The 26160-nt window shown below is 42.2% G+C and overlaps 1 protein-coding gene across 1 annotated transcript in view; it reads right to left on the bottom strand.

Moving 5' to 3' along the window:
* PLEKHM3 (pleckstrin homology domain containing M3) overlaps nt 1–26160 on the bottom strand; it is a 203804-nt gene that overhangs the window by 103942 nt on the left and 73702 nt on the right. The window contains exons 4-5 of the mRNA XM_043910230.1: nt 20691–20836; nt 8553–8746 (exon numbers count right to left, since the gene is read on the bottom strand). Of these exons, the coding sequence (XP_043766165.1) occupies nt 8553–8746; nt 20691–20836 (340 nt within the window). The remainder of the gene's footprint in view (nt 1–8552; nt 8747–20690; nt 20837–26160) is intronic.

Below are 26160 nucleotides of genomic sequence, written 5' to 3'. Positions count from 1 at the left end.
TATGGATTTCTCATTAAATAAAAAGTTCTGTGTACATTGTAGTAAAATTAATATATAACTTGCCAGAGCTCCTTTCTCAAAGCTTATTAATGTTTTAGTTTTGAATGATGGCTTTGCAGACAGTCTGTAGCTCCTTTTTAGAGTACTGATACTAGCACATATATATATGATTTGCTGAATGAGATCTCTGGGGAAAAACGAGGGGAGGGGAGGGGCTCAGGAGATGAGGCGCTTAGCTGACTTGAAAACTTTGGTTCTTCAAGTCATTCAACAGAAAAGAAATTCTTGAAGGAAACTGAAAATGGCTGCTTTCAAAAACTACCAAAATAACATTTTGTGTTTTAGTAGGTTTTGAGTCTCGATAGATTCGCATAGCTAATCTGTTGAGAGGAAAGCCCCAAAGACACTTTTAACTAGCTAACTTAAAAACTAGCCACAAAGTCTAGGCAATATTAAATCTTACAGAGAACATAAACAGCTGTGTTCATTTACTGGGCTTAAAGAATGTGTTATCTATAAATTTGAAGTGCTAATAATCTCTGATCTTTAATGAGACTAATTTAGTGATAATGTTGCAGCTAAAATGCGCTCAACCTTCTAAAATCCAGTATTAACCAGATTTTGGCTAATGATCGGTTGTACATTTGGATCTTAGATTTTGGCTATAGACACTCCTCATTTGCAGTTCAGAGACATAGCAAGTCAAGTCTGTGTAGACTGTGTTTTAAGAACGAGGCTGCCAGAGGAGACATCAAGTGTATTCAAGTCACAAGAGCATGCAATCTTTTCTCTCTGTAACAGATAATCCCGCTACCTAATATGTCTGACTTACTGGGAGGTAGAGAGATGAGGAGCTGTTGCTATGAAATGATCTCTTTCAGCTCATGTAATCTTTTGTTGGGCACACTGAATAATATCCTCATATACTTCTAAGATTGAGGATGCATCAGAATGTTCACACATCAAAATACCATTTTCACTCAGAGATTCATGATGCTTTAGACAAATATTTACTGGCATAAAAAGATGTTCACAATATACTAAGCAAAATGACTGGGTTAAAAGTAGTATGTACAGTGGTGGTCGGTGGTGGCTTTAGTTGCTAAGTCATGTCCAACTCTTTAAGACCCCATGGACTCTAGCCCACTAGGCTCCTTTGTCCATGGAATTTTCTAAGCAAGAATACTGGAGTGGGTAGCCACTCCTTCCCCAAGGGATCTTCCTGACCCGGGGGTTGAACCCAAGTCTCTGGTGTCTCTGCATTGGCAGGCAGTGTTTTTGCCACTGGTACCACCTGGGAAGCCTTGGCTAAGTGGTAAAGAATCCACCTGCCAAGCAGGAGACTTGGGTTCGATCCCTGGGCTGGGAAGATCACCTGGAATAGGAAACGACAACCCACTCCAGTATTCTTGCCTAGAAAATTCCATGGACAGAGGAGCCTGGCAGGCTATAGTTCATGGGGTCGCAAAGAGCCAGACATGACTAGGTGGCTAACACACACAGTCACACACACACAGTATAGTTCAAGGCTCTGGAGATACAACAGGGCCTAGGAACATAAAACAGATAAAAAGCCATGACCTTTCGTAGCTTACATCTAGTGTGGAGAGCACAGGGTCTCTGGGCACGGCTATACAGGCTGCAAAAAGCATGACCTCCACAGCCATACGTGTGGCTCCAGAGAGGGAGACAGACAATATAAAACACTACATTACGTGGTAATAAGCAGAGACTAAAAAGATGAAGTGTGTGTGTCAGGGAGGGCGCTGGGTGCAATTTCAAATACAGTGGTCAAGGATGCCTCATGAACAAAATGACTGCATATGGGTCTAAGGGAGATAAGGAAGCCAGCTCTGCAGTTACTTGGGGAAGAGGAAAACAAACACAGAAGCTCACGTGGGAGCCTGCGTGCTGTGCCCAAGGACTAAACAAGGCTGGTCTGGCTGGAACAGAGAAAAGGAGGGGGCACGTATCGGGAGATGAGGGCAGAGAGGGGGTGGGGAACCAGCCATATTCGTCCTCGGCTTTTACCTGGGTGAAGAGAGGTGAAGCTATCAGATAGTCTGAGTCGGGGGTGACATCATCTAATGTACACATTAACTCTCACTGTAGTCTTAAGAACAGACTGAAGGGGGAGACCAGTTACCACGAAAATCCAGGGGACAGTGACAGCGACTCGGACCCAGGGGGTAGCTGGGGAAGTGATGGTTTTATGACGATTTCAGTTTGACTGGATCTATTTTGAAGGTGATGCTGACAGGATTTGCTGATAGGTTGGATTCGGAACTTAAAGAAAGGTGTTCGGCCTGAACTGGATGGGTGGAGGTGCCAGTAAGGCGGCTGGGGGCCCCGCAGCAGGAGCAGTTTGCAACAGGAGCGGGGGAGGGGCTACTAGCTCAGTTTTGACCATATTAAGTTTGAGATGCTAGTGGACACCCAAAGGATGTTTCAACCTTTGGACTTAGCTTCCTGTCTAGTGAACTCAGTAGTCAGACAGACAGCTTTCCCTGGGGGTAAGGAGCAGGAAAGGAAACTTGGTACATTAAAAGCCATTTCTGGGGACTGTTTCTAAGAGCTGAGCAAGCCGCTAAATTTTGCTTGAAGGAAGAGGAGGCAAGGACAGTCTGACAGGATAGACACACATACATATTCACTCATATTTTTCTGGCACTCAGCAGGCTAGACAAAATTAATAAAAGTGGTTTCTATGATAGAAATTTCTCACTGTTCAATAAAGCTGGTATTTCAGTGAGAACTAGTTCTGGATATAATTTCAAATAAAATGTGAGACTGAAAACAGAAAAAGGTGACTTTCAAGGTAGAAGAATCACATTTGGTATTGTCTAGAGATTCCTGGTGGCTCAGACAGTAAAGAATCTGCCTGCAATGCTGAAGACCCGGGTTCAATCCCTGGGTCGGGAAGATCCCCTGGAGAAGGGAATGGCTGCCCACTCCAGTATTCTTGCCTGGAGAATTCCATGGACAGAGGAACCTGGTGGGCTATAGCCCACGGGGTAGCAAAGAGTCAGATATGACTGAGCGACTAACAGTTTCTTTCACAAAGATTCCTAAATTAAGCTGTCAAATTGTTTAGAATGGTCTAAGCCAAGAACTAAACTTAACAAAGAAGTAGGATTACCTGTTCCCCCAGAACCATCACAATTGTGCTCTAAGTAACTGGGAAGGCAGGCATAATATTGCCTATTGGCCTCAAGTAGTGTTGGAGAGAAACTAGTTTTAAATATTTATAATAATAGGAACTTTGGATTCATCAGGCTCCCAAAACCCCAATCATCTGTTAATGATAGAGAATGGGAAACACTCAGGCATCCACCAATTGATTTCTGTAATATCTTGATTTCTGTAATATCTGTAACTGATTTCTGTAGTATCTTTGGACTAGATAATTTCACTTCAGCATTCAGAAGAGAAAATATGACTTAATTCAGGATTTCTGAAAACCTAGTCTAAACAACTGGGATTGCTCTGGCAATGTTTTTCAGCAATCCAAGGCAAAATGAGACCAGAAAAAAGAATAGTAGATTGAATTTTAAATCTATTTGACTTTAAAAAGCTGTTTGATTGCTGTTCACCTTTTTTTTTTTTTGATTATGTTCTTTTATGAAATGATGGTGAGAAAGAGATCGTAATATTTATTTTAGACATGGATAAGATAACCCTACAGACACGTCTACATTTACAGGTCTGTGCAACAGAAAGGTCTGGTAAACACAAACCCGGAGGAAAATATGCTCATTAGCGCTAAGCCAATAGTCATGCCTTGCTTTCCAAGCCCAGCGCTGGCAGTGAGTTTGGCAATTGCACCTTCCCATACAAGAGACATTACTGTCTGCCACCTTGCTGCCTTCACACTCTCCTAGACAACCTCAATGAAGGTCTTCAGGAGAAATAAAAGGGCTTCCTTCCTCTAAAGAGTCTAGAAACTTCTGGACATCACCGCCACCAGCAAATGCCCCTGGGAAAGTAGCAGCAATTTGAGCATCAGAAAGCCTGGTTCCAAGTGTGAACTCTGCTTCTTGCCGGCTCTGTCACCTCAGGCAAGTCACGTAGCATCTTAGAGTCATAGTTCCTTCCATTTTTTCTAAATACCATGTCTTACCTATTTGAAGGGCTCTTGTAGAGACCAAAGAGTATACTTATGGGAAAGTACTTTTTAACTGATAAAATCACGATTATCTCACCACCAGAAATAAATGAAATGGGCTGAGGATGAGAAGCGCAGGGCAGCAACATATTATGTACCAATTGTCAGTGGGCTTGGGGAGATAACAGGAGGGGCAGAGACTATGGCAAAGTGGAGAGTCTAATACGTAATGCTGATTGCTACATCCAGGAATGAGGGAAGCCTTGTGTACTCAGAGCTTCTGATTTCCTAAGAGAAACCAGAGAGCTTTATTTTGTGTGAGCGTGAAAAGGCCTAGTTATTTAAATGTTCGCTTCTGCTGCTGTTGTTCTGTCGCTAAGTCACGTCCCACTCTTTGCGACCCCATGGACTGCAGCACACCAGCCTTCTCTGTTCTTCACGATCTCCCAGAGTTTGCTCAAATTCATGTCTATTGAGTTGGTCTGACATTTGCTACTATTTCGCAACTTTAAAACCTGGTGGGGCCATCCCTGAAAGGCCAAACAAAACATGTCTGAGGGCAAACCTGGCCCCGAGGTGACCATTTATGACTTCTGATTTACGCTTGGATCCCACCGTTTCTGTGTTCAGCGGAGCATGCAGGGCAAGGCACTTCCCAGCTTTTCCCGGGGTCTCTCCTGAACACGTCCTTAACGGCTGGTCATCCGGATGTATCCTGACAGTGCCAAGATTTTCCACAGAATACTTCACGCACCTCCACATGTGGACACTGTAAATAATTCTTCTCGTGAAAAGTTAACTAGACCTTGAACTGATCCAGCAGGGTCGCCATCTGGGAGTCCTCAGAGGCCGTGAATTGTCAGCACTGTAAACATTTTAGACTTCGTAGAAGACACTGACTTTTTCTAAACTAATCACCCCTGCCAGTCAAGATTTGCAGTTCGGGTTCAAGAACAAGGCGTTCGTTTAACAACAATAACAAAAACAGTGAGGATAAAAACCGGACGGTCATTGTAATGACAGGCCTAAAAGCCAACTGCGACTTCCCTAATAAGGCAATGACCAAAGTTGGCTCCTTGGCGGTCTAGCGCCCATACGATTAATCAGTCTGTTTCCAGGTTCCTCACGACAGCAATATTAACAGTTTGCTTTATTCTGTTTATATGGCACTGACAGGTCTTCAGCATGTTGGGCCTACTTGCTGGAGATTAATGGCAACTTTTATATGGAGGTAAAACCCAGGCAGGGAGAGAATGCCTTTTACGACTAGATAAGAACTGGATTCCCTTGCTCTATTTTGGTTCCCTTGCTGCTCATCAACTCCTCCCTCTTTTAATTTCTATCAAGGATCTATATGGTTAGTTGTGCCCAGCAGGTCCTTCTCACTGTCTAAACTCCGCCCCCCACCCCACTCTAGAGGTGGTACCCCCGGTGAAATAAAGGAAAGCTTCAGTATCCTGCTTTTGAACAAGTTTATTGCTACTGAAGGTATTGCTGACTGATTTTGTTTTTAAAAAGTCAGATTCCGTATAAAAGTGGAAGACAGGTAAGAGATGGCTTCTGGTGACAGGCATTTTAGCATGAGGTGGGTGATCCCCTCTGTTAAATGGTTATTTTTATAGACACTGAAGAAGGCAGAATGAATAAGCACGGTCCAGCTGTAAGAAGTATGGACATCCCAGAAAACCTTAGACATATTTCACTAAACAGTCATATTTTAAAATAAATCCAAAAAAGTTCTTAACTCCCCCCAAACCACCCCCCCCCAAAAGCTGAGGACTGCTTGCTACTGGTGTACTTTTTTCTGTGCCAGGTTGGAGAGCTTGGTAACCTCAGAGATGATATAAATACACAGAAACTAAGACAACAACAAAAAAATTATAGCACCTCTTCTAGGGCTCTGTAGGAATCGTCGTCTTATTTTTTACTCTTAGGAAGTCTTAGGGAGCCTCCCGATCCACCCATTTTTATGCAACAAATGCACAGATAAGTATGCACCGCATACCCAGAAACCGCGGGCCCTGTGCCAGACTAGCTCTCCAGCCCACTTCCTCTTGCTCACCCCTCTCCGGACACAGTGAGGAGCAGGAGAAGGGGCCTGATTCCAGTTACAGAGCATCAGGGGCGGCTTTTAAGTGGACTCTTTTAACAAAGGTTTTTAAAGCTAGAGACAACAACAATCTAGGGTAAGAAAGCAGTATTAATAATAATAGTATTTATTATTTACTGTGTACAGGCACTACTGTAAGCCCTTCAGTTGTAAAAACCCATTTAATTCTCACAACAGAATGTACTGAGGGAAGAATCAAATAATTATTTGTGTTTGAGAGAGTAGAACAAAATACTGGGTTAGACTGGGGTAGATCTTTAACTCCATATTTACGCTTTAATAATTTGCCTGATGTGAAGGTTCAGTTGGAGAGGAAAGAAATCCAAGTGAGACGGACTAGTTAGAAGGATACGGTAATGGTCCTGAGACTGAACCAGGGGAGTACATTGGAAGTGAAAAGCAAAGGAAAGATTTGAGAGCCATCCCAGAAACAGAATCAACCAAATCTTTTGGGGGCTGGTTTGGTTTGTTCATTTATTCAACAACAATTTCTGAAGGTTTCAGAAGGTTCAAACACTGTGCTAACTGATAGGGAAGTAAGAAAAAGAAGAATCTGAAGATGACTCCTTCCTCCGAATTGGGCTACCAGTCACGGCTCAGTGGTCTAAAGTGACACTGTAACAGACATCCATCCATCACCCATCCCTCCTTACATCCACACATTCAGTACTTACTAAACACGCACCATCTGCCAGGCACTGCACTGAATAATGGTCATGAACAAGTCCAGGAAAGAGAAATGAAGAGGGGGAAAAAAAAGATTCCTGTTTTCACTCTCACAGCCCCAGGACTGCCTTCTCTCTAGAACTTCCATTCCTTTCCTGGTGGTCTGGCCATAAGGCGTAGTAGTACATGGTGGTAAGCCACCAAACTGCTGGAGCAGCATAGGTATGCTTAGTCATCCATATGAAGAGAGGATCTCCTAGTTAATTTCTAAATGTATGCCCAGATTTGGCATATTTAACCAAAGCAAAACATTATATCATAAAGGTATCCAACATGATTTCCATGTGTAGACTTTAACAATTATTCAAAAATAAAAGCACAGAGAAAAACCAGCTCTGCGCAAAGCCAAAAGGTACTGAGAGGGATAGAGCAAACACACTTTGAATGTCAAAAGTCTTGTATCTAGTCTGGGTGGTAGGTTTCTTGGAAACACATAATTTTATTGCCTTTCAGGCAAAGCCCCAATCTTTTAAAATTAAGATTTGCCTAGACTTTACAAGAGTAAATCTCGACTACTTTCTCGTGTTTTCTGAAAAACAACTAGGTAAAAGAATGACTACCGCTGCAAAGTATTTTCCTCCACGGCAGCTGCCTTTTCATTATTATTTTTATGAGAGCTTGTCCAGATATTACATATCCTTTACTATCTACATTTAATTCTTCTCAAAATATCTTCTTCAGAGGCCTGGAGCTCTTTGGATATTAATTAGATTTCAAATAGCAGACTATCACTTTCTGAAGCTTCTTTTTCACATATGCTTGCCTCCAAAAACCATGACTAATGTATGCCTTCAAGTTACCATTAAAAAAAATATTTTAAAGATATGTTTAGGTACTTATGAACACCAACAACAATTATTTCAAGTATAAGCTAGTTTGTGTCTACCAAGGGTGAGAATTTAAATGCCAATAAAACCTAACTGTAAAAAAGGAATTCGATGAGAGCAGACACATTTTTTAACTTCAATTTTATGTTAAGAATCATAAAGCTTGAGTGTGGACTTGTGTGTTCCATAAACTTGGACATAACCAACCTATGGAAAAGCAGCCTATGCCAATGATAACATGAAAAGGCAGAATCCTGAGTCTTTTTATGGTGGGTTGTTTTTCTTTTTTTAATGTATTTTAATTTCAGCTCTACGGCCTGTATCATTTACCAAGTCTGTTTCTGTCTGTAAAATAAGATTTGAATAACCACTTACTAATTTCTCATTGAAAAAAAATGCTTTTGAGCTATGAAATATTTCAAACATGCTTATGTTCACTGACGATAATAGGAACTGAAATTGGAGAAACTATAAGACACTACAATCAATGAAGACACTTCATGAATATTATCTCAAGTTAACCTATAGGTAAAGAGAGGTCTTCACCGTCGTGGGAACTCGATGCATGGGTTAAAAGCCTTCAGTTCCGCTGAGATATTATTTTCATTGTGCTTGGCTCAACCAGACAGAGGCCCTCAGAGGAAAAAGTCAGAGATGAGCCCTGAGGGAGAACCGCAGAATTCCAGCTACTCTGCGTTGTAAAGGCCCTCGGAGATCATCTAACCACCCTCCCGGGGCAGGCAAGAAAAACAAACCGGAGCTGTCTGACATTTATGACTCTTACCTGCGGCGCAGATCCTCGGCCACCGCCGCCCGGCAGCTGAACAAATAGGCTCGCAGTGACTTCAGCCGCTGCCGCAGCCGCACCACGGCGGCCAGCGGCTCGGCGTGTCCGTAGAGCATGGGGTTCTGCTGCTGGATGTCGATCAGCGGCTCCTCGTACACGTACTCCAGGAACTCTTTGGCCTGCTTAGACACCTACGAGAGAAACCCTCCATCAGCGCTGGCGCATCACCAGCTCTCCACACCTCCTCCAGCTGGGAACCATAGCTTAAATACCAAAATGACATCCTTTTCTGAACACAGCCAAATGAAAAAGCCCATAGTATAACTAAGTATAAAATGTGGCTTTTCTTTCTCTCTTCCAAGAAACTCAATTGGTAAAAGCAACCTGGGCATTGAAAGGAATTACAGCATATATTAGCTCTGTTTTTCCGTTGTGTGATTCCCTGGAGAATCCCATGGACAGAGGAGCCTGGTGGGCTATAGTCCATGGGGCTGCAAGGAGTTGGACATGACTGGGTGACTAACACTTTCACATACATGATAAAATGACACAGAACTATACAGACTCAGTATACCAATGTCAATTTCCTGTTGTTTTTTTAAAAAATATTGTATTACAGTTGTTTAAGATAAACCCAGTGGGCAAAGTGGGTGAAAGATACACAGGACCCCTCTGTATTACATTATCTATACAACTTCCTGTGAATCTATAATTATTTCAAAATAAAAAGTTTAAAAAAATAATTAAGACTCTTAACAGCAAGGCTGATTTTAAAAACTAAAACCAAATAAATAAATAAATAAAAACTAAAACCATGTGCATATATATGTACATATATTCTATAGTATTTTTATAAAGTAGTTACTTTAAAAAGATAGGTAAACCATGTACATCGAAAGGAATGAAAGAATATCTCCCAAAAAGGGGGAAAAAAGGATATTATATACAGAACAATGTGCATAGAAAACAAGCTCAAACATACACTTTAGTGAGCAGAAAAGAGTTGCCTTTATTAGTACAGGTCTAGACTTGGGCTGGGGTCTTCCCAGGTGGCACTAGCGGTAAAGAATCCACCTGCCAATGCAGGAGACATAGGAGACCGGTGGCTCACTCCCTGGGTGGGGAAGATCCCCTGGAGGAGGGCATGGCAACCCACTGCAGTATTCTTGCCTGGAGAATCCCACGGACAGAGGAGCCTGGCAGGCTACAGTCCACGGAATTGCAGAGCTGGACATGACTGAAGAGACTTAGCACACGCTCACGGACTTGGGCTGACTCTAGCCAATAGATGCAGCCAACTCTATAACCACTTTTGGCAGTAAACAACAAGAGTATGAAAGCTGATTTTAAAATGTCATTTGTCAGTAGAGATAAGTAGAAAAAACAAAATGCACCTGAGCTACAGCTTAACTAATGCATGACCCATGGGTGGTTTGGGGGAATCTTTACATACCAATTCACTGATACAAGGACATGAACCTCTCCACAAAGCTTCCACTGGAACCTCTTCAGTAATGGGAGTAAGACTGGAATTCAGCATAAACAGAACAAACAACTTTGCTCATTAACAAAACTGAAAATCCACTGTTCCCACTCTAGAAGAGTATTGATGAATCATAAACAGGATATACTCCCTAACCTCCTGGGATTCACTGTTGAGTATAACAGACCAATAATTAAAACAAAAATATACACATAGCACACAGCCAATCATCCACCACAGAGGAACATGGATGAGGTCCACTGGGAGCTTGAAGGAGGGAGACGTCAACCATGCTGGGGAGAAGGGGGCTAGGAGCCAGGGCAGGCCTGGCAAGGCAGGTGACACCAGCTCAAGGTCTAGGAAGATAAACAGAAATGCACCAGGTGGGTAAGGACGGGACAACAAGCAGATACAACCATGCAATCTGTACATGTGCTAACTCAGTGAAAGTGAAAGTCGCTCAGTTGTGTCCGATGCTTTGCAACCTCATGGACTTTATAGTCCATGGAATTCTCCAGGCCAGAATACTGGAGCGGGTAGCCTTTCCCTTCTCCAAGGAATTTTCCCAACCCAGGGATCAAACCCAGGTCTCCTGCATTGGGGTGGATTCTTTACCAGCTGAGCCACCAGGGAAGCCCAAGAATACTGGAGTGAGTAGCCTATCCCTTCTCCAGTGGATCTTCCCAACCCAGGAATCAAACTGGGGTCTCCTACATTGCAGGTGGATTCTTTACTAGCTGAGTTACTAGGGAAGCCCAGTAACTAAATGTATGGTTATTGTATGTTGATTAAAACACGTGTTTATGAAATTCACTATTGCCATGTTCTTTATTATAAAGCTCATATGTAATTATAGAGGTGCAAAAGAAAAGCATCAATGCTTTTTTTCTAATAAAAGTAATTTTCCCTATAGAAGCAATTATTTTTGAGGTGCCTGTTCTGTTTCGTGGTCCTCTGGGATCCTGCAGAGTTAAAGAGTCAGAGAAGATAACAGTCTCTGCAGATGGTGCTCATGGAGCGGCACTGAGAATCAGCCAAAACCTTGAACTATGTAATCAGACTGGAAAGAGCAGCTGATGGGGCTAAATAACGCCTCATTTTGAGGTCTGGAGACACAGGTATACCCATGGCAGACACCAGAGTAGGTGTCTGGCCACTCAGTGGAGACCACAACGGGCAGGATGCTGCCCTCACACAGCTCACCGTTCAGCAGGGAAAGACAGAACCGGGTTCAAATGTTTTGTTTATAATGGTTAAATATTTGCTATATTTAAAAATTTTAAATGAGGAAAAAACGGATGGTGTTTTGGAAAATGAAGTACAATCCACTTGAAACTGTTGCTGAAGAATGATGTATTGTACAATTCAATTAGTCTTTCTGGCTCTATTGAGCAGTGTTTATACTGAGCCAGGGCCCTGCTGAATTAGGTTAACAATGCTACCTTTTAGTAGGTGAACAGAAGGACAAAGGGCACTGGCCCGTCTCCCAGGCCTTAAAAGGCTTCTCTCCTCAGGTGGTACTTAAGCCCGAGTGGGGGTAAAAAACAGCCTTCTACAGAGACAGTAAAAGCAGTGAGACAAATGGGATGGCAGCTACTGACATCAGCATTCATACACTGAAATCACTAGAAACAAAAACAGAGCTAGTCTCAAGACAGTCTAAGGCCCTGTTTCCCGAAGTTACCAGCTAGTGTGGAGAATACAGGCACGCTATGACCCCCGCTGCCTGAGTGTGTGAACACATAAATCCCTGCCATGCTGAGCTGTTTTTGGCTGCAAAGCACATGCTCATTTTCTGAGAACCAACCACTTACATCGGTGAGGGAATTTGGGAGAGGACTCAAAATTCCGTATGAAATGCTATTTTTGCAAAATAGGAAATCGGTGGGGATATAGTGATCGAAGCTCGAAACCATCCTCTATGCTGGTATGAGCACTCTACTTTCAAACTCAATTGTAATTAAAAGGTTTTCTAAAAATATATAGTTACTTATGGAAGGAAGACAATGATATTCTTAAGTGACGAAGTTTATGTGAGAGAAAGTTTCTTTCTCGTTAACAGAACCATTTCATGGGCTATAAGGGAACACTAAATATATTCTACTTAAGAGCCAAGAGCTACTGTCCTACTTCTTGCCTACCAAATTATGAAAAACATCAAAAACCTGAGTGCTGTTTCTGATATGAAAACTCAGCTCATAGGTACAAAAGGATAAGCCCAGTATTCCTTACTTAAAAAAAAAAAAAATGAATGGCTTAGGTTGGCATTCTTTTCCATGATCCTACTCCACTTAGATTAGAAGCAATTTTTACAGGGTTGACAGTTCGTTTTTCCAACCTATTGGCGTGTTAGTAGCTTACTAAACAATATTTATTAATGATGTTAGTATTATTAATATTAACTAATTAATATTAATAATATTAATACACCAGTTTCTTTCCATAGCTATTTTAACTTTAGAATAGTTTAAGCTGTAAGAACTTCATTCTGTGACTGTGGTTTTGTTGTAGTTTGTGAACTGGTTCTCTCTTCACCTGGGAAATCCCTCGGATAGAGGAGACCTGCTGGGCTACAGTCCATGGGGTCGCAAAAAGTCGGACACGGCTGACACTTTTTCTCTTCACAGACCTGAAGTCAACAAGATTCGGGAGAGGTGAGGAGGAGGGGAGCCAGGTAGAAGCAGGTCTCTTCCCCATCTCACACTCAGAAGGAGTTGGAGAAAACAGCACAGTTCAGGTTATAATCATCCATAAACCAGTAATGACAAATCTGCTAGATACACATATGTATTTATAAATAAGCATATTTGCCACTTGATTTTAACAAGCTAACCATCATTGGTATAGATTTTAATATAATACATCTTTTGTTATGCTGGTGACAGCTACCTCTGAAAATAAAAATTCTCAAATGTCATTCAGGTTTCTGTAATTCTGAGAGGTTCTGGAATGGTGTCCTGGTATGTTCCCCAACAAAAACAGTCCTGAGTAATAATGTGATGGGGCAAAAGCAATGTGGTGACCAATGATAGCAATTTGGAGAGGAGGAGAATGATGTGGTGGTGGTGGTGAGGAATTTAGTTTTTGTTAAAGGAGGAAAATGGATCAGAGTAAAACAGATGAGAACATAATCTTAGAATAACAAGAATGGGTACAGATAAAATAGATTGAGTGCCAAAGAATTGACGCTTTCAAACTGTGGTGCTGGAGAAGACTCTTGAAAGTTCCTTGGACAGCAAGGAGATCAAACCAGTCCATCTTAAAGGAAATTAACCCTGAATTTATTGAAGGACTGATGCTGAAGCTCCAATACTTTGGCCACCTGATGTGAATACCTGACTCATTAAAAAGACCCTGAGGCTGGGAAAGATTGAAGGCAGGAGAAGCAGATGATAGAGGACAAGATGGTTGGATGGCATCACCGACTCAATGGACATGAGTTTGAGCAAACTCTGGGAGATGGTGAAGGACAGGGAAGCCTGGCGTGCTTCAGTCCATGGGGTCGCAAAGAGTCGGATACGACTGAGCAACTGCACAACAGATAATTTAGTTCAGTTTTTTCTTAACCCGTGTCCCAAGAATACCAGTCATATAGAAAAGATCCTCTGAGGTACAACAAAAAACATGCCACATGCCACATTCTTCTCTTGATGATTCAAAGTGTAGCGTGTTAGCATATTAAAACTCTGGGACATGGAGTACTAGAGAAAACCTGCTGAACCCAGCCACTTTCCAACCAATCTGGCTACAGACAGGGCGGCTGGTTAATGTCATAAAGACTGTAGTGAGGGGCAGGGGGTGGTAAGAAATGAAAGTCAGCCGAGGTTCCCCTCATCATCTGGAGGAAGGGACTTCTTTTTCTACCATTACCTGCACTTAATAGAAAATTGAGTCCAGAGAACTTAAATGACTTATCTATGGTCAGCTCATGGTAGATCTTGAGCCAAAACTCAGATGTGGGGATACACTGCTCTTTGTTAGCATTGATTACATTCACAGTTCTTTTTTAGATACTCCACCAACAACTGTCTGTTCATCACTCTTTAAAAGAGGAGACCCCAATTCCTGTTCTGTCCCTCTCTCTTCCCCAGTCAAACAGAAAGCAAGTGGGCTACCAATGGAAATGAACCTATAATTTAAGGAGGCAGTACACTGGTGTGTGGGTTTCCATTTGTCTTTAACTCTAAAACAAAACTAAAGTCCAATAACACTTCATTTATCTAGAAGTCACTTATTTGTACATTTATTTACTGTCTTTTATATCACCTGAAATTCATGATGAAGAACATATGCCCTAACGCCTAGAACGGTGAGCACAGTAAGCGTTCAGTAAACATTTGCTGAACAGATGAATGAGTCCTTTACAGGGCTCTGGCCGTGACTCTGAACCACACAATTCTATCAGTTTGATTATTTGTTTCTAAGTTCACAACATATTTAGAATTAATAAAGCAGGAAAGGAGAAGGACAGCTAGAGTCAGCACAGCGACAGCAGAGATACAGCTGACATCCTGGTACCAAGGGAAGGAGGCACCTGCAAGGAGATGTTAAAGTATAGCATACAACCCGATGGAGAGCAATTTGGCAACATCTATCAAACTCACACGTGTACGTACTACATGTAGGAAGTCACCTACAGAGAGTCCCACTCATGAATCAAAGAACTTACATTCAAAATAATGTATAAAGTTGTTCATAGAATCACTGTCATATTAGAAAGACTGAGAAAACCTTAATGCTCATCAAAAGAAGTTGGAAAATTGGTGTGTTAAATTCATGATGGAATATGGAATGGCTATTTTTAAAAAGTCCAAGGAAGAGTTTTATGATCTAAATGGAATGTTTTCTAAGAGCAGCATGTACACTATATTGCCTATTGCCTTTTTTGTGTAAAACACATGTAGGTAAAATATCTCTGGAAGGAGTGATTTGGTTGCCTGTGGGGAAGAACAAGATGGGTGTGAGGAAGAGAAGGGAAGGAGATTATTCATGTGTATATGTCCTTTGTACTTTTGAACCTCGAAATGTGGAAGTATATTATGTTCAGAAAAAGAATAATAAAAGTATAGCAGTACAAGGCAATTTCCTTACAGAAAGAACAGCCTCCCATACCATGCTAAGCCACATTGAAGTTATTGGTTACAAGATTTAGAACACTCATATTTATAATGATAATTCTGAGGTACTAAAAAAAGGTAATTTCTAGTACAAATTTTCTGAAATAGAGTCTACAGAGCTATTTGACAGTTAAAATTTATAAAACAGTAAAAATAATGTAATCACATAACTAAAAATTTGGAGACTAAAGAGTAGGAGAAGGCTTCCCTGATAGCTCAGTTGGTAAAGAATCCGCCTGCAATGCAGGAGGCTGTTCGATTCCTGGGTTGGGAAGATCCTCTGGAGATGGGATAGGCAACCCACTCCAGTATTCTCGGACTTCCCTGGTGGCTCAGCTGGTAAAGAATCCACCTGCAGTGTGGGAGACCTGGGTTCAATCTCTGGGTTGGGAAGATCCCCTGGAGAAGGGAAAAGCTTCCCACTCCAGTATTCTGGCCTGGAGAATTCCATAACTGTATAGTCCATGGGGTTGCAAAGCGTCGAACACGACTGAGCGACTTTCACAGAACAGAAGAGATTAGGGAAGGAAAAAAATCCACCTATAATCACAGTAAAATAACCACTGATTGCTTTGGTATAAGGTTTCCTTCTAGCATTTTCCCCCACCTCTATTATGAAAAATCATAGCAAAGTTTTAAGAAGATCAACACTTCTTGGTCTTATTAAAATAGGTGCTGTGGACTAGTGGAGGAGGAATCAAGAGATCTTAAGTTTAACTACAATTTGTTCTCAAAATCTCCCAGTGACTCTGAACAAGTGGCTTTTCCCATCAGCGAGCTACTCTCCAGCTCTGCAAGACCAGCAGAGCTTGCCTTGAATGCCTCTTAAGATGAAGAGATAGGAAATGGTTTGTGTAACATGGAAAACCCCTAACTAAATGGAATGTGCATGTTCAGGCTAGGAAACAAAAATATTTTTTAAAAGCACAATTTAGGAAGAGTTCAGGCTAAGTTTGGTTTCCTTACTACCTCTTTGTCATGCTTGATATTTTTGAAAGGGGGGAGGGTAAGAGGAAACACTATTGTCCAAAGACAATTTCATTAGAAAAATGGCTGTAGAATTGGAGGACAGAATTTAGCTGCTAGGTAATCCTGAGGCTCAATTCAATCTGCAGGATGTACATTGGAAAACAGATGAAATCCTGCTTTAAAAATAATTAGGATTATTATTACTCTGCAGGGCAGACAAGGAAGCGCTTAAGATGACAGATTTCATTCCACTCTGCAAAACCATTTGTTCACTCTTTCAAATGGATATTCAAGCCAGTCACGTACTTGCAATTAGGGGGAGCAGGCTGCTTGAACAGAACGATGTCTGGTCCTGGAAACTGATAGGTTTGAACTGATCCTCACAATTAGGAACATTAAGTTAAATCCCAGCATTTGAGCAAAGACAGACAGACACTGGACTAAATGGAACACAGTTACTTAATGTCAGTGAGAGATGATCCAGATAAAGTTGACCAGCTCTGTTCTTGATTTAAAAATCTTCCCTTGTCTGCTGAGCGGCTAGGAGGGAACGGTCTCACAAAGGACACTTTCCTGGATGAAGTGTGGTACCTAATATTCTTATTACTTACCTGTCCTCTCACAATCAAACCTTGTCACCTGAAGGACCACCACCACAAAAATATCTGCTTAAGATTATAATAAGCCTGAGCAATGGCTGGATCGATGGTTTCAGGGCCCTTCAGCCATCACTGCAAACAGACCTGGACCTTCTCCACTGCATGGCTTTTTAAACCACGCCTGAGTTTTTCACTTTCCTCATTCAGCGCCACCTTTTCTGCTTTAGCTCCATTGATTGGCACATATTCTGAGGGCAGGTGCCACCAGCCTGAGCCCTCAATGATCATGGGGCTGGGGCTGCCTCACTCACTCACGCTCTACACACATCTCAGCTGTCAAAGCCCTGCTCCAAGGAGATTAAACTGTTCAAACCAAAAACTCAACTAGTGTTCTTGCCCTAGAAATAAATGTTTATCTATTACACACATGGCCAATATATTTATAGCCTATATTCAGAGTGTCAAGTACAAGATGCAGAGGAGAGAATGACAACTCTAGTGTGACAGAGGGGAAGGAAAGAATCAGGAGAGGAAAGAAGGTTTAGGCTGGGTTTAGGATTTGAATGAGGGCAAGAGGGAGACAAGAGGTGTGAAACAGCCTGGCAGGACTGGGTGATGGGAAGGACTGTGCTCTTCCTTAAGAGACTCAGGGGTGGGAGGCAGTGGATGGAAGGGCTAGAAAGGCTGGGACTAGAGATCATAAATGGCTTTATGTCAGGTAAAGAGATTTAGAGTTATCTTATATTCAATCATTGTAAAAGCTGGCATTAATTGAGCACTTATTTACATTCTAGACACTGCACTAGATGTTTTCTGTGAATTATTCATTTAAGCAAATAGCAACCTTAAGAAGTAGGGGCTACTCAGATTGGGAGAAAATAATAGCAAATGAAGAAACAGACAAAGGATTAATCTCAAAATTATACAAGCAACTCCTGCAGCTCAATTCCAGAAAAATAAATGACCCAATCAAAAAATGGGCCAAAGAACTAAACAGACATTTCTCCAAAGAAGACATACAGATGGCTAACAAACACATGAAAAGATGCTCAACATCACTCATTATTAGAGAAATGCAAATCAAAACCACAATGAGGTACCATTACACGCCAGTCAGGATGGCTGCTATCCAAAAGTCTACAAGCAATAAATGCTGGAGAGGGTGTGGAGAAAAGGGAACCCTCTTACACTGTTGGTGGGAATGCAAACTAGTACAGCTGCTATGGAAAACAGTGTGGAGATTTCTTAAAAAACTGGAAATAGAACTGCCATATGACCCAGCAATCCCACTTCTGGGCATACACACTGAGGAAACCAGATCTGAAAGAGACATGTGCACCCCAATGTTCATCGCAGCACTGTTTATAATAGCCAGGACATGGAAGCAACCTAGATGCCCATCAGCAGATGAATGGATAAGGAAGCTGTGGTACATATACACCATGGAATATTACTCAGCCGTTAAAAAGAATTCATTTGAACCAGTCCTAATGAGATGGATGAAGCTGGAGCCCATTATACAGAGTGAAGTAAGCCAGAAAGATAAAGAACATTACAGCATACTAACACATATATATGGAATTTAGAAAGGTGATAACGATAACCCTATATGCAAAACAGAAAAAGAGACACAGAAATACAGAACAGACTTTTGAACTCTGTGGGAGAAGGTGAGGGTGGGATATTTCAAAAGAACAGCATGTATACTATCTATGGTGAAACAGATCACCAGCCCAGGTGGGATGCATGAGACAAGTGCTCTGGCCTGGTGCACTGGGAAGACCCAGAGGAATCGGGTGGAGAGGGAGGTGGGAGGGGGGATCGGGATTGGGAATACATGTAAATCCATGGCTGATTCATATCAAGGTATGACAAACCCACTGGAAAAAAAAAATAATAAAAAAAAAAAAAAGAAAAAAAAAAAGAAGTAGGGGCTATTCCTACTATTGTGTGTGTGTGCTTAATCACTCAGTGGTGTCCAACTCATTGCTACCCATGGACTGTAGCCCGCCAGGCTCCTCTATCCATGGGGATTCTCCAGACAAGAACACTGGAGTGGGTTGACATGCCCTCCTCCAGGGGATTTTCTTGACCCAGGGATGGATCAAATCCAGGTCTCTCGCATTGCAGGCTAATTCTTTACCATCTGAGCCACCAGGGAAATCCAATTAGATAGCTACTAAGTGACAAAGCTAAGACTTGAAGCCAGGTAGTCTGGGTTCATTCTACAGATTAGGAAATGGAAGCTCAGGAAAGTTCAAGTAATTTGCCTCAACCCGTCAAGCACCTAATTAGAGGTAGAGAGAGGATTTTTATAAAGGCCTGTTGAACAAAAGTTCCTGCTATTAACCCCTAAATAAGTGCAATTCCAGAGATCCACACATGCGTGGTGGTGGCATAGGGAGAAATTCTTATTTAGTTGCTAAGTTGTGTCCAACTCTTTGCAACCGCATGGACTGTAGCCCGCCAGGCTCCTCTGTCCATGGAATTCTCCAGGATAGAATACTAGAGTGGGTTGCCATTTCTTCCTCCAGAGGATCTTCCCGACCCAGGGACCAAACCTGTATCTCCTGAATTGCAGGCGGATTCTTTACCTCTGAGCCACCAGGGAAGCCCATGGGGGGAACTAACATAAAGTACAGATGGAGAAAGCAGGAAGCACCAGAGGTTTCATCAAGGAGGACATTCTTCTATCAGCTCTGGAACAAAGAGCAGGGATTCCTGAGATGGGTAAAAGTACCTGGAGCATATGTGGAAGGACCATCTCTAAATGAGGGAAAGGGCTCTTCTTCTTCCCAGCCCAGGAGGGGAGGCAGTAAGGACAGATACAGATGTAGGCAGACTTGCAGGTATTCGTATTCAAATCTCCTAGCTTCAGTTTCTCCTTGAAGTAGGAGGTATATGCTGAGAAGGACTCCTCAGGGAGGAGGCAGATTAAAGATATGTGGATGATTACTGAACATGACAGGATGCAGGAAAGGATCCAAGCCGACTGGCCAGTCACAGTGGTCAGTTTCACTTTAGACTTCAAAGATGATAGGTAGGTAGCGGCTACATGTTCCATATCCGCCCACGTTGCTCCGGGGCGATACCGTTAGAATGAAAGCAAGCCTCAGACATCTGTTAGCAAGGAGGTATAAAACCCATCATACAGCCTGTTTTTGTATGTAGCACCTTGCATGGAAGGTTCGTTCAAGGCAGATGTGACAATATTCTGGCAGAAGAATGAGGAAAGCTTCTAGTCAGATCAGGTAACAGAATTTTCTATTGGGTCCCGGGACCCAGGACCACACAAAAAATAAATAAATATCCTAAGCCTAGAGTATGACTCCAGTGGGGGTTAGATTCCTTGACTTGCCAAATTTGATTTATGCAATTTGGTTTACACAAGGGTAGACATGCTGTGCAACGGAGCTAACCAGTTCACAGGTCTAAAGGATGACTAGGTTGAAAACTACAGTTGAAATAAATGCCACCAGGCAATTAAATCCACAGGTCTCACTTTCAGCAGCAAAACTGGAGCTGGAGTTAAATGTAGAAATTATCAGTCTATGATTCCCAGCCTAGAAGGGAGGAAAATAATGCAATGGTGGTTTAGTTGCTCAGTTGTGTCTGACTCTTTGCGACCCCATGGATTGTAGCCCACCAGGCTCCTCTGTCCATGGGATTTCCCAAGCAAGAATACTGGAGTGGGTTGCCATTTCCTTCTCCAGAGAATCTTCCTGACCCAGGAATCGAACCTGGGTCTCCTGCATTGCAGGTAGATTCCTTATTGACTGAAATACAAGGGAAGCCCCAAATAATGCAATAGAAATAGTACCAAGTGGGAAAAGAGCATAAAGTTGTAGCTTTTATGAGATGACCTTAATCAGGTCTGCTTCAAAGTCTCATTCTCTTTAGAATCCACGTGACAACAAGTAAAAAAGCAAAATCACTATTATGCAGTGAACCCAGGTTCAGCACCCACCTTGTATTTTGAAGTGTCCCAGTTGTGGACTATGCGGGCCGGGATCAGGAAGCTGTCGTCCACGTGGCAGCTGCCGCAGTAATACCACCCGCTGTAGTTGCACACCTTGGCTTTCCCGTGGGAAAGGCCTATGGATCTCTGGCATCCTGTTCAGGGCAGAAGAAAAGTCTGTGATTGTGGTACTTTTCTAGCACTGTAGAATGAAGTTACACAATCCTCAAGTGAAACAAAAGTCAACAGCAGGAAAGAAATTGCAGAGAATACATATACAGACACGTCCCCTTCTTCCGCCTGCAATGCAGGAGATGTGGGTTTGATCCCTGGGTCAGCAAGATCCCCTGAAGGAAACGGCCACCCACTCCAGTATTCTTGCCTGGGAAATCCCATGGACAGAGGAACCTGGTGGGCTGCAGTCCAGGGGTGGCAAAAAGTCGGACACGGCTGACTGAGCATGCACGCCTCCTTCCTAGCCGGGCAGCTTCCCCCTTTCGCCTCCTGGGGGGCTGCTGACACTGGTACATTTCTGATCTCTTCTGATTCCACTTCTTCTGTGCACAGCAGCCAGAGACCGTCTCTCTACAACCAACGCCCCTTCATCTCCTCTCTTCCTCCTCAGAAATCCTACTTCCACCAGGCACTTGGCTGACGGCTTCTCACATAGGAGTTTATTTAACCCATGCAACAACTCTATGAGGAAGATATCATCAGCTCTTTTTTACAGATGAATAAACTAAGGTTTATTTATCCAGGTGAAATATTTTGTCTTGAGGTCACCCAGCCAGTCAAGGGCTTCCCTGTTGACTCAGATGGTAAAGAATCTGCCTGCAATGTGGGAGACCTCAGTTCAATCCCTGGGTTGAGAAGATCCACTGAAGAAGGGAATGGCAATCCACTCCAGTGCTCTTGCCTGGAAAATCCCATGGACAGAGGAGCCTGGCAGGCTACAGTTCACGGGGTCGCAAAGAGTTGGACACGACTGAGCAACTAAGCACAGCATAGCCAGGCAGAGATGGAGATTGGGTTGGGTTCTAAACTTGTCTGATTCTAAGATGATCCTAAAACCTGACATGTAGCCTTCCTTTGCTGACAAAATCAGTGAAAGGAATGTGTCCTTTGATTGGCCCCTACCTCTCCTTGCCAACTACCCACTCCTATGACTCTCCAATGGGAATAGAACCTCTTGGCTGAAGTCAGAAAATTCTATCCTCATTGTTCCCCAAATATACACAGTATGCTCACTTCACCCTCCATATCTTGGCATGATTTACTTCTTTCATGATATCCTTTTCTCCAGTCTCTACTTTGCCAGATCCTGCCCATCACTGAAGACCACTGACTGCCTGCAAATGATTGCCAAGGCCTTTTTCATGATTCTGTTGAGTACCGTCCTGGTACTGACAGGCAAGCTGGTAATAATCGTGGCCTTGACAAAAAAGAAGCCATTATTTACCTTTAGCTAAGAGGAACTACATTCTATTGATAACAGAAATTCTGTTACAATCAACCCAAAAGACAACATCCAGAACAGGTCATCAGGATTATATAAACAGCATCACTTTTCTGACATGTCTTATCTACGGATTTCATTTTAGAAACCCTTCCTCATGGCCCATTTCATGGTTGGATGCCAAGAACTATATTGATCAAAGAAATCTCACATTAAGCTTATTTCATAAAATGGGTACAAAATGAAACTGTTAGTCGCTCAGTCATGCCCAACTCTTTGCAACGCCGTGGACTGCAGCCCACCAGGCTATGTAGCCCTCTGTCCATGGAATTCTCCAGGCAAGAGTACTGGAGTGGGTAGCCATTCCCTTCTCCAGGGGATCTCCCTGACCCAGTCATAGAACCTGGGTCTCCCACATTGCAAGTAGATTCTTTACCTGAACCACCAGGAAAGCATAGATTACTCTTAATAATAATAGTAATAATAATATAATCAGAGTTGCTCCCATTTCCACTAGAAGGAGCTCAAACATGTTTGACAACCTAAGAGGATACTTACATAAATTCATGAATGAAAGTTATCAGAAAATTCCTAGAGCTTTCATGTTCATCACAAATAAAATGACATCAAGCAGGTCCACAAAGTACCCTCCAGAAAGAGAACTAGATCCCACTGTTTTGGAATACAAGAGATATTGAAAGATGGGCAGTAAATGTATTGGAATTGTGCTTCCAGAGTTTAATACTGTCTTCTTAGAATAACTACTTCTTTACGGTTGAGTAGCAACTAAGATCGTAACAAGCTCCTATTTTTCAGATTGGCTAAGGACTGAGATATGCGTGAAATTGATAAGGAAAAGCCAAACACACCTGCTGCTTCTGTTGGGAGTGGGAGGTGCCCTCACCAGGCTCTGAACACTGGAATGCCATCTGCTGCACCCACTGGGCATGGTGCTCATGTGGCACATAGCGCATGCCTCCCTAAACGACTGTGCTTTTTGACATGCTGTTATAGCCACAACCACACTATAAACTGCTCAGATCTATTTTTTATCCTCAGCACTTAACACAGAGCTTTACACACGACAGACCAGCCATAAATGTTTATGTTGAGGAGAGGATCAACTGAATATTATTTGGCACATAAACAGCCTCATGCATACAAAGAGATTTTAACGTCCCAGAACTATTCTGGAATTGATCCTCCTAACCTGCTCACCTGCCTCTTGGAAACAGCCTACTTTGGTGAATACCCCTAGGCAGATATGTTGCCTGCTCCAAGAATTACACATTAAACACGGCCACATGTGGACTGTGAAACACAGTTGAGCAGAACTTGACACATTCTAGACACTGGAGACATTCAAGCCGACTTAACACCGAAATGACACTGAACAGAATTCAATCTTCCCTAATGATTTAGAAAGTGAACATGATCTTGTAGAAATCTGGGAGCACCATTATAGCTGAAACGTTCACCATATAACATTGCAAAAAATAAATGTAAGTTATTTTAGCTTTTTTGCTTTTGCTTGTTTGAATTTGAGATACAATAAACATCAGTCAGCATTTGCTGAATGCTTTAGTAGATCCTACTGGGCTTATTATTCTATAACTTTTAATGACTTTATTATTATCTCCTAGATACAACCTAATACATAGGCAATATTAAAATACACAAGCGTGCTTTTTAAGAAAGCATATAGCCTACAAATGTTTATATCAACCAGGCACACAGGTTCAAAGCTTAACAGGCTGAGGGTTCAACTCAATAAGCTCAACAGTCTCAGCACTTTGCACAGGTGTCCAGGCTCATAAAAGAGAAAGAGAACATGGCCAGGGTTCATACTTGTTTTAGCTGAGACACAAGCAGCGGCACATAAACTCCTCCCTCTAGTTCTTGGGTGTCGTTACTTTTATAACTTATTTAGAACCATGCTCTCCTACTTTTGATGCTGAAATCACCCTACAAAAATGAATATAACAGAATACCTCATTCAAAATGGACGCAGAAAGCCCTGAAAGAGGAAGTCTCAGGCATATGTTATTTGCAGCAGCTTACTTTATATAGCCAAGCACGAAGAAGGAAGATTTTCTCCTTGTCCGTCAATAATCCAGCCAATGAGAAGCCACCACAACCACTTACTCACTGTCCTCCAATGAACTTTCCTTCAACAGAGCCCCTCCCAGCTTCCCCTTTCCTAATAGAATTGCTCCTCTCCACTGTTCTCCAAACTTGCTTATGGTTCACCATAGTTTGCATGTTGCAAAGCAATTCCTCTGCTATTCCCAAATAAACTCAATTTTGGGCACTAAACTCAACCTTTTTTGTTTTAAAAGTTGACAGCTTCTAATGACCTAGGTTTCGACTTCTCCCTGTGCATAGGAGTGTTCTGGATACATGTGTACGGACAAGCATAAGTCTAGAGTCAGGAACCCTGGTGGCTCAGATGGTAAAGAATCTGCCAGTAACGCAGGTGACCCAGGTTCCCTCCTTGAATTGCGAAGATCCCCTGGAACAGGGAATAGCTACTCACTGGCAACCCACTCCAGTATTCTTGCCTGGGAAATCCCACAGACAGAGGAGCCTGGCGGGCTACAGTCCAGAGCGTTGCAGAGAGTCAGACATGACAGAAGCAACTAACACAGAGTCAGGACGCTTGCTCTTTCCTATGGGAACACGATGAGCCTGACCCATCAAACTCCCCAGGCTGCCTTTCCTCACCACAAAATAAAGGAGTCAGCCTAAACCAGTGGTTTGCCAAATTCATTGAGCATCAAAATTTTCTGGAGATGTTTGTAAAAAATGTAGTCCCTCTCAGCCTCAACCTGACCCCAGAGATTCTGACCCTGTAAATCTGGGGTAGGGCCCAGGAACTTGCATTTCTACCCAACCAACCACCACCAGGGACTGTGGTGGGTAAAAGCTGGGGAGAGTTCCCTGATTTCTAGGTGACTGCAAAAGTCCCTCCATGCTCAAAAATTCTGATTCTAATTAAGTGAACTGCAGAGGGAGGGTAGATTGCTAAGTGAAAAGCTCATAATTTGTCACATAGTTTACTTTCTAGGCTTCTAAACTCAACGTTTCAAATTCTTAGTCAATTTTCAAAAATTTACTATGTAGAAACAACAGTTCATTTTACCAGTGTTTTTTTCTAGCGCAGTCACTGAGAAGCATTTTATTTGACTTAGAAAGAATTAAAACTTTTAATCTCCAAATCCAATGTATCTGTCATTGAAAGAACACAGGGTAGTCAGGAAAGATTAGAGTCCAGTAAGTGGCCTGGTATAGATTCATTTTCTAAATAATAACAGATACCATTTATTTGAAGAAGGATATACCCGTTCTTTCAATTAACTGCAAGATTTCCTGCTTTAATATCCTCCTAGCAAATTGCGGACTAAAACTGAAACAATTCCCCATAACACCCTGGGATTTTACTCTATCACTATGAGGTTTTCAACCAGAGGCGGGGCGGGAATGTATTATCTTAATAATGACCACTAGAAAAACACATTTTTTGGAGGAGGCCAAAGCTGGACTCTGACAAGGAACCTTCTGAGGAGGAAAAATAGAGCTGCAAAGCAGAGACAAAAAAATAATTAACCGAAATAACTAATTAGAACTTATTTACATATTACATTTTCATGTACTTTCAAACAGACTTTTCAACAATGTTTCTAAATTAAAAGGCATTTGTAGTAGAGAACACTCTACATGTAGGATCAAAGTAAATACATTCTTCCCCGTCTCTTTTTGAAACTTTTCAGAGAGTGTATTCAATTCATAGGAACAAAAAACTATCTCACAAGAGAACCTACTGCCCTTTTTTTTTTTTTTACTGCTTCCCACCCCACTTCAATCTTTAATGAACACATGTTCTGAAGAGCTAAGCTTCCTTCTGATACACTTTGGAAACAAATGTCACCATTTAACCAAAATCCTATTTGCTGCTTGTACAGTCCATTTCCCAAGGGGCCTTTCACTACAGACACCCAAAAATGTCTGTTGCTGGGGGCTGAA

The sequence above is a fragment of the Cervus elaphus genome, chromosome 8 (genome assembly GCF_910594005.1).
Source record: "Cervus elaphus chromosome 8, mCerEla1.1, whole genome shotgun sequence".
Taxonomy (NCBI): domain Eukaryota; kingdom Metazoa; phylum Chordata; class Mammalia; order Artiodactyla; family Cervidae; genus Cervus; species Cervus elaphus.
Note: the sequence above shows the minus strand (reverse complement) of the source record. Positions and strands in the feature narration are given on the sequence as shown.